General features: G+C 33.7%; 1 protein-coding gene and 1 pseudogene across 2 annotated transcripts; both read left to right on the forward strand.

Moving 5' to 3' along the window:
- Positions 1–6,232: 6,232 nt before the first annotated feature.
- LOC148178727 (uncharacterized) lies at positions 6,233–8,808 on the forward strand (annotated as a pseudogene). Its single transcript, XR_015769578.1, has 3 exons — positions 6,233–6,239; positions 6,308–6,946; positions 8,725–8,808. The product of XR_015769578.1 is annotated as an uncharacterized LOC148178727 (transcript).
- On the forward strand, positions 6,960–8,606 carry LOC148178728 (uncharacterized). The gene is made up of 4 exons (XM_088029457.1): positions 6,960–6,978; positions 7,036–7,366; positions 7,419–7,699; positions 7,783–8,606. The coding sequence occupies exons 1-4, from the start codon at positions 6,960–6,962 to the stop codon at positions 8,604–8,606; spliced, it is 1,455 nt and encodes a 484-aa protein (XP_087885583.1).
- Positions 8,809–9,454: the final 646 nt, after the last annotated feature.

Consider the following 9,454-nt stretch of genomic DNA (forward strand, 5'->3'; position numbering starts at 1 on the left):
ATGATAAAACTTACCGTTTTGCTGAAAATCCCGAAAAACTCGATCGATTTCAAGTGGCAAAAAAAATCACTACCGTAAATGTAAACCCTTTTGGGTGGCCGCTTCAAAGTCAAGAGCCGTGTTTACATCTCAATCCCCAAGAATTTTTCACTATGTCTACGAACATTTCTCTGTTTCAAAGCATTTTCAAACGTCTAGCACGTCAGCAAAGCCGGACGAACGAAAACGACTTTCAAAAGTCTCTTCTCACGCCAAAACCAAAAGTCCGGAAAGGACGAAACCTCCCCCACTCCTTTTTCGGGAAATTGTACTTTTGGAAAAGCTCGATGAAAAGACGGAGAAAAAATCGGTCTAGGAGTTTGTTCCCAAAGTATTATCGGTGGTAATCTCGTTTCAAAAGAGGGGTTCCGCCTGTACACGTTTTATGATTAATGTTATGATAAATTAATTGACGATTATGAAAATACCAAAATTAATGACTTTTGTAAATACTAGTAATTTTTAATAAAAAGAAACTTATTAAAAACCCTTTTGAAAAACATGTTTTTACTAGAGACTAGAGACGTTGCAAGATTTCTTTCTTTTGCTTGCGTAAGAAATATGGTTATAAATGCAGGAAAACACCTAAAACATTTTTATAGACTATAAAATTCTCTACAAAAAAGTCCGCGACGGACCTAATCTAAAGTGTCCAGTTTGGGAATAAAAGAAGTCAAAATTATGGTAATGTCACAGAGCCACGATTGGATTCGCGCTCGCTCGTTTGCCCAATACATTTGGCATTTCAGTAAAAAATTGTATTTTTTTTCAAGAATAACCAAATAAGAAGGCATTTTGTTACTTCTGAACATAAATCAAATAAATAAGTTAAAAGAATATGTGAACTAATTTCAGTTTTTAAAATATTTTTGGTCATAATTTTTTAATGTTTCTATACATACTTAACTTGAATATTATTTTGAAAATTATACGATAACTTAAGGCTATTTGTAGTTTTCAATTTGCCATTACATTTAAATGCGATTGTAACTATGTATATATTTTAATCATTTGAAAAAAAAAAATTAATAGTAGTGTGTAGTATGTTTGTACCTACTACACAGTTAAACCATACTCATGGACAATAATACTAAATATTATTGTAATGTAATAAAATTCATTATCAAAGAAGTAGTATTTTATGTATTTAAGTGCGGAAATTAAAGTTTTAGAAGACTTTAGTGTATACTTTAATTCAATATTAGGTAAAACTATATTTACGTACGTGAAGCTTACATTTTATTAAGTGATTAGGTAGGTAGGTACTAGTTTTTAGGTTTAAGTAAAGTGACATTTGAGACGATTATAGTATAATTTTACGGACAAGTACAAAAAGAAATATGAATATGTATACCTAAGTTCAAAATTAGATTTAGTTAACGCAATACAAATGCACTTAAGCGATCAAAATCAAAACACATTTTTTTTAATTACACTGCGAGACAAATTCAAGTTAATTTTGAGTACTTTTTTTGAAAGTTGGTGTCAAACAATATCTTTACCTCGAAAAATTCGTATCACGTACCATTTTTTTGTTATGTCACTTTGATAAATAGTTAAAAAAACATACAAAAGCGCAGGTTTCTTCAGGTTTATTTAAAATTTTGACGTAATTATGGTCATAAAGATTCAAAATATATCAGAAAAATAAAAACGAGAATTAAAAAAAAAGATGAAAATCTATGCAAATCATAATTGGTTTGGACTGCCCACTTTGATGCGAATTTTTACACTAATAAATTCGTGCTTTTTACACTAATTTTGAATGAATTGCACTTAAGCTGTATAATGACTTTATTTTAAAAACAAAAATGTTTAATACTTGCAATATACTCATAACCTACTTAATGTAAAAACTGAATTTAAGCATTGGTAGGTATTCTTGAAAAGATATCCCTATAACTTCTAGTTGCGACCATATAGACTTGCAGTAAATGCCATTTGTCTTAAAAAAATATGGGCTACTTATTGCACCTAACAGTTTTGAGGATACCAAAACCTTGCAACGCAGTGTTATTATTGTTGGTAATGCAGTTCGATATTTTTTTTCTTCCTAAAAACTTTAACATGAAGTTCGAATTTTTTTTATTTCACTCACGTATTATACCTTGCTTTAATAAATAAATTGCATTCTAATGACTTTTCAATGAGAAAACTTCGGCCAAAAGAACAGCTTTTGACTTCTATTGCATGTGTTTCAGTATATATGGAATCTCCTTCAAATAAAATATTTAAAAATGATGTAATTTATGTCATAGCAAGAATATAATATATAATTTTATTGTTATTAAGAATAATGGTAAATTAAAATCTATACATTCTATTATCACATTGAAGATTTAACTCCTAAAATGTCAAGAAAATTTTAGGATGTTTTTTGATTTTGTAAAGATTGTTTTGTCAAACAAAATTTAATGAAGAAAATTTAATAAAAAAAATGAACATACAAAAACTAAAAGTTGCATCCAATTTTTCTAAACGAAGATGATTCTAAATCATTGCGCTAGTTTTGTAACCGTGATCTAGTAGGCTTAATCCAAGAATATGTCTCTTAATAGTAATTATGGGTATTCTTTTAGCAAAATATTTCATTTCATTTTTCTTAACTACTTTTTGCCAGTTGTAGTCGAATCACCACAGTGATGGCCGAGAAAAATATTCTTACCAGCTACAAATGATCCCAATTTTAAATTCACATACTAAAATAAATACCTTACCTCCACTGCAAGCTTATGATTAAGACAAATATTGTTATTTACTTGTATCTTGAAACTTTTCCAAGTATTTCTGAGAAACATTAAATACATTTTTTTAGTTTCTCGATCCCACTGATATCACTTGACGTTCAATAAAGCGGCAAAAATTTTAGGAGCCTATAAAAATATAATCAGGAAATGTTTAGTGCCAGTATCACCTTCACCAAATTCTCGATATTTTGACCTGTAATTGTAAGACCTGCAATAATGAAAAATACGGTGAATGTCCAAAAAACTGATCGAAAAATATCCAATTTTTCCAAATTACTCGCATTGTCACTCTGCCAAAAAATATTATCATTCCGAAAGCTACAATGAATTTTGAACTCACCGCAAAATAATAAAGGACGATACTAGGTAATGCCAACGATCCGCTAATCAAGAACGGGAGCATAATAATTCGTATTTCTTTTTCCATAATACGCGTATCTCTTAAATTTGTTAAAATCACATTGAGCAGTCAAAAAAAGCTTCAAGGAAACATAGTTACAAGCAGAATTTTACGTGATATTGTACAAAGCGCTGTAGCATTAGTCGGATGGTTTTATGATATTCATCATCGAAAGTTTTGGTATCTTCGTATCCGTTTTCAATGGTTTTTATTAACTCGATCAGGGTGTAAGCTGCATATTTAATGGGCATAAAACCATAAATGAGGTGATGAGTAGGGCACGCAGCACTGACAAGAGTTATAAGAATAAAGCCACATTTAAAAATAAGAACTAATATTTGTTTTGAACACAAAGAAAAATATACAGCAACTAAATGATAAAGAAAGAAAAAATTTTTATCACCGTTTTTATGGATCATGAACAATATTCCACTCAACATTGCTGTTGTTACGTTCGTAATCATGAAAACCAAAACTTGAAATATTTCTCTTTTGTATTTCTGTTTAAGTGTTTCGCTCATGTGTTGTTGTATGTTCCAAGATTTTATAGCCTTAATGTTCTTTTGTACCATATTCGAAGAACACGGCAAAGTGGTGAAACCGAACCAAAACTAAATATGTATAACTAAGACGTGACGATGTTGAGTTTCTGATTTTACCTTACAAAAATTGTAGTAAAATAGAGGGCTCCATATTGGATGAAAGAGCATAGATCAAATATGTACAAAAAAAGAAATCCTTGAAAGAGAAGCGCGCGGCAGTTAGACCCATTTTTGTCAGAAACACCAATAATTTAATGAGTTTTATTTCAAAAATTTCCATTGTCAAAAAACAGCACAAACGCTGACATTGGGCTTCTGATATGTGGAAGCCTAAAAATATAACACAATGGCCATGTGATGTCTACTGATATTGACTTACGAATTTTCGACATTTCCAAGTCCAAATTCGCTAAATCGTAGATTTTGAATTAAAATGCCGATTTGTGGGTTTTCAAACCCAGACTGTTTAATAAAGACATTTAATCAAAAAGCAGTAAAGCTTTGTTAATTGTCTTTATTATTCTTGAGCACCAGCTCATTACAGTCCTTTTTAGCATTAATAAACATTCAATAATGGTGTAGTTTATATCTTCTATCCTGTCGATAAAATAGATTATTAAATTAGAAAAAGAAGATTTATAAACATGTATCATGCACAATCAAGGTTTAGGGTTTTCCGGGTGGCTAATTTTTATCGGCTTTTCATATTTAATAATAGTATTAATAATAATAATAACAATTTATTGACGCCACTAATAGCCATTACATAATCATACATTTAACAAATAACCAGAAAGAACACAACATAACATTACAACATTGTTTTTATCTTAGACTTAAAAACTTCCACTGAGTGATACCGAAACAAATCAATACGTATTTTATTTCTTAAAACTACTAAATAAGAAAAGAAAATTAAAGACAAGTATTTAAATTTTTAATTATTGTTTATTAACGTGATTTATTGTGCTGATCGTGCAAAAAACATAATAAGCACCACCGTTACCGTTTGACAACTTTCGAACATTTTGCTTTCAATTTAAAAACGATCACACCGTTCTAGATGCTGAAATAATAATTATTAGTTCTATCTAGTGCAAAGTGTATGTTTAATTGCATAAAACTTAATCTAATCAATAATAATTTTACATAATTATGTTATAGTTAATTACTATCCCCAAGAAGTACTTCGGTCAAGTTGCGACTAGGCACACCAGAAATCCTGAATCAACTCATCATAAAATCTTCAAAAAACTTCGTTTGATCGAATTAGCTTATGACCCAGCTTTTTATGTTATGGGATCTCGGACTGTTAGAAACTATATCATCTATGTACTTTAATTAACTATTTCAATTTTTACTAAGCATTTCTTTGCAACCAGCTTAAAAAGGTCACTGCGGAGAAAAATGATCTTCCGAACTACAAAAAAACTTTACTAACTGTTTAAAAAAATTAAAAAAACTTACTTTTACTGCGAGTTGATAATTAACCGATGTATTGTCATTCAAACGAATTTTGAAACTTTTCGAAGCATTTGTAAGGAACATTAGATACATTTTTTATTACCTACGTTGATTCCATTGATACCACTTGACTCTTACTAAAGCATCAAACAATTCAGAAGCCTAGAAATTGGTGTTAACAAATTGTTTAACAGATCAGTAGGTTTACCAAATCTTCAATTTTTTGACCAGGTCCTGTGAGTCCTGTAATAAGACAAAATCCAGAGTACGCTAAAGAAATTGTTCGGAAAAAATTCTGTTTCCTTATGTCACCATTGGTTCCAAAATAAAAAAGAACGATAGAAGGTAATGCTATGGTTCCACTTATTATATTTCGGCGTCCAGTCCTCGATATCACATTATTGAAAACCATGTAGTACGTGTTGTCTAGGACTTGGCGCACAATATTTAAAGAAGGAAACCCTCCGTTCCCCACTCTTCACTCGTTGCTATACGTCTACTCGTCATTGTGTTTCTTGTGCTCTGGCGCTACGGATCGCACCGCATCACGTAACATTACAAAAATGTAAGTAGCTAATAAGAATGGGTTATTTTAGAATTAGCGAGATGGGAAAGTCAAAGAAACATAAGAAAAGAAGAAGTCGCTCTTCTAGCTCTGAAGAGGACTCAGCTGGACTGAGAAAACGAATTAAAAGGTTGGAAGCGAGATTGCTGGGAGAGCATTCAAGGTCTCCCTTATATTCACACGTGCACACTAGACGTGAGCGTTCTAGGTATCGTTCAGGGTCACGGATGCACCGTGTACCAACTGACGACAACAAATATGCTGACAGGCACACGTGCAGTGAAGCCTCAAGCTCGCCTTCCCCGTGTAGGGATGCAGGCAGTATCTTCACCGGTGACTCTGCAGGTCACTCGAACAACATCCCAGATAAAAATTAACTTATAATTCATAATGACGAAGTTTTTCCAGACGAGATTTTGACAATTCTGGGTGATAATCCCGAGGACAGCACTCAAACAACCCTCACTCACCATTCATGAGGCGTTGGTAAATAGATGGCGTCACATACTTTGGTATGGTCTTAAAAAGGAAATTGCACTTCCTCTTTTAGATAGTTATCCCATACCCGACAATCTCTCCAACCTAGCGCCTCCGCAGTTAAATGCAGAAATTTCTCAAATTTTAACGAAAACTAATGTCACTAGAGACGAATCTCATGCAGAGATGCAGAACCAGCTAGGCCGCGGCATGTTCGCCCTTGGTAAAGGAATTAACATTGTGCTCAATGGAGTTGACAACATCTCAAAAGATGTACAGCAAGAGCTGTTATCCTGTTTGTCAGATTCAGGGCGTATTTTAGCCAATGTTTTCCACCGGGTATCTGTAATACGCCGAAACTTGATCACTCCTCTAATAAATAAGAAAATATGTGAGCAGGTTGATAAGTTACCGCCCTCCGAATTTTTATTCGGTCCCGATTTAGGGGAAAGAATAAAAACGGCAAAGAATTTGGGTTTTTAAGTAAAGACATAAAAATCACTCATACAACTCCTACCTCTACTTACGTGAGTCGTCAAAAAGGCGGCAGACAGACAAAATACGCGGGAAGTTTAAACCGTTATCGCCCGAGCCGTCAACTGGGAGAGACGAGCTCTGCAAAAGGGCAAGTCCCGAAAACCAGACGTAGCGAACATTATCGCAGACGCACTCCCCAACGCAAGTACAAGAAGTAGGAGAGGCAGCTGTTTCAGTAAGTACAGCCTATGCAGGGCGACTTAGTAAGTTTTTCGAAAAATGGAAAATAATAACATCGAATCCTGTTGTCCTTGGTTGGATTAGGGGTTATAAAATACCATTCATTCAAACTTCAACTCAAGGGAAACTACCTACAGCCACAGTTTTTTTCTCCAAAAGAGTTGGCAGACGTAAAAGCTGAAATTTCAAATTTATTAAAAATTGGGGCGGTGCAAAAATGCAATAACGAACCTAATCAGTTCATCTCTAGATTTTTTCTAGCAGATAAACCTAACGGCCAAAAACGCTTTATTTTAAATTTGAAAAACCTGAACAACTTTATAGAAGCTCCTCACCTTAAAATGGATGACATCAGAACTGCATCGAGGTTGATGCAGGATAACTATTTTGCTGCAACCTTAGATCTCAAAGACGCGTGTTATTTAATACCGATCAGAGATAACAACCGAAAATTTTTGCGCTTTCAGTTTGAAACAGAAACATTCGAATTTACGTGCTTACCGTTTGGTTCCGTATACATTTCATAAACTGACGAAACCTATTGTACAATCCCTACGATCGCAAGGAATTATTTGCATTAATTACCTTGACGATTTTTTAATATTGGGAGCTACTCATGAAGAGTGTAAATCTAACGTAAGCGTAGTCTATAATCTTTTAATAAAGCTGGGGTTTATCATTAATAGTAAGAAAAGCGTTCTACTACCAAGCCAACACTGCAAATTTTTAGGGTTTATCTTTAGCACCAGCAATATGACTATAGAATTAACACCTGAAAAACGATCAAAAATTTGGTCACTTTTGAATTCATTAACTTATATCAACTTATAGGGACACTCGTTTCAGCCTGTCCTGCTGTCAAATATGGGTGGCTCTACACCAAACTATTAGAAAGAGCAAAATATTTAGCTCTATTAAAAAATCAAGGGAACTACAGCGCAAAAATGTCAATAACAGACGAGGTTGTTTCTGACCTAATTTGGTGGCAGAAAAGTGTAGACAATTCTGTCAACGATTTAAGAAAGGACAGCTTTGAAATCGAAATTAATACAGATGTCAGTCAAACCGGCTGGGGCGCATTTTGCAATGGAGAAAGTATTAATGGTTGGTGGAACAACTCCCTAAAAGAGAATCACATAAATTTTTTGGAGTTGCAGCCATATTGCTTGGTCTTCAACATTTTACAAAAAAAATTGTATAATTGCAATATACTAATAAGATGTGATAATACCACTGCAATAGCATACATTAATAAAATGGGTAGTGTTCAATTTCCCAAACTGAACAACTTATCAAGGACAATCTGGCAATGGTGCGAATCTAAACAACTGTGGCTTTTCGCATCGTATATAAGTTCCTCAAAAAACACGGAGGCAGACCAAGCTTCCCGAGTCTTGCCGACGGAAACTGAATGGTCCCTAAACACTAACATTTTTAACATGATAATTAAACAGTTTGGTTACCCGGATATAAACTTATTCGCATCAGTTAGCAACACAAAATGTCCTAAGTTTATTTCACGTTATCCAGACACAGAAGCTTGGGGAGTTGATGCGTTTACTTTGAGTTGGAAAAATTGTAAATTTTATGTCTTTCCTCCCTTTGCGTTAATACTACAAGGGTACTACAAAAAATTATTACCGACAAAGCCTTAGGGATCAGTATAGTCCCTTTTTGACAGACGCAAATATGGTATCCACTTTTTGTAAAGCTTACCATAAGTAAACCGCTCTATTTTGGACCGTCAGATAACCTCCTATACTCTTCTTTTAGCAATCAACATCAACGACATCTTTTGGCATCGACCCTCTTATCCTGGTTGCTGCTAAGTTATCCGGCGAGCATTTTTATTAAAAGGTACTCCAGAAACCGCATTAGACACCATATTGAACTCGCTATCTTCAGCAACTATTGCTCAATATAATTCATCACTAAAAACCTGGTGGAAATTCTGTGGTGAACGTAAGGTGTCGCCGTTCGAAGGAAATATTTCTCACATTATGAAGTTTTTTCAAGAGTTGTTGGATAATACCACAGTGGCGTATGGTTCATTCAACAGTCATAGAGCAGCCATATCGTTAATAAGCATAAACCCAATTGGTGACAATTCAACGCTGAAAAGGTTTATGAAAGGAATTTTAAAAAAACGACCTTCTAAGCCTAAGTACGAAACAACCTGAGACCCACAAATCGTTTTGAAATATTTACAGAACTCATCCGAAACTACCTTAAAGTTCAAGTCACAAAAATTAATTACTCTTATGGCATAAGCCACGGGTCAGCGAATACAGACATTGTCTTTAATAAAGCTGACAAATATTTTCTTCTCAGAAGAGGGTGTTCGAATCCTTATTCCAGATTTGGTAAAGACGAGCGGACCAAAAGCCCCGCAACCATGCTTAAATTTTCCTTACTATAAGAAAGAAGTGAGTTTATGCGTCGCCACATCGCTAAGAGAATATATCCTTTTAACACAGAATTTTAGATCTAATACAAGTGACAA

Source organism: Gnatocerus cornutus, chromosome 2 (genome assembly GCF_029298725.1).
Source record: "Gnatocerus cornutus isolate USDA-ARS CGAHR chromosome 2, icGnaCorn1.1, whole genome shotgun sequence".
In the NCBI taxonomy this organism is placed as follows: domain Eukaryota; kingdom Metazoa; phylum Arthropoda; class Insecta; order Coleoptera; family Tenebrionidae; genus Gnatocerus; species Gnatocerus cornutus.

Excerpts from the sequence above, each read along its gene's own strand:
- LOC148178728 (XM_088029457.1), top strand. Across the intron at positions 7,367-7,418 it reads ACCTTAGATCTCAAAGACGC|TTTGAAACAGAAACATTCGA; the intron begins GTGTTATTTAAT and ends TTGCGCTTTCAG. Across the intron at positions 7,700-7,782 it reads AGGGTTTATCTTTAGCACCA|GGACACTCGTTTCAGCCTGT; the intron begins GCAATATGACTA and ends ATCAACTTATAG.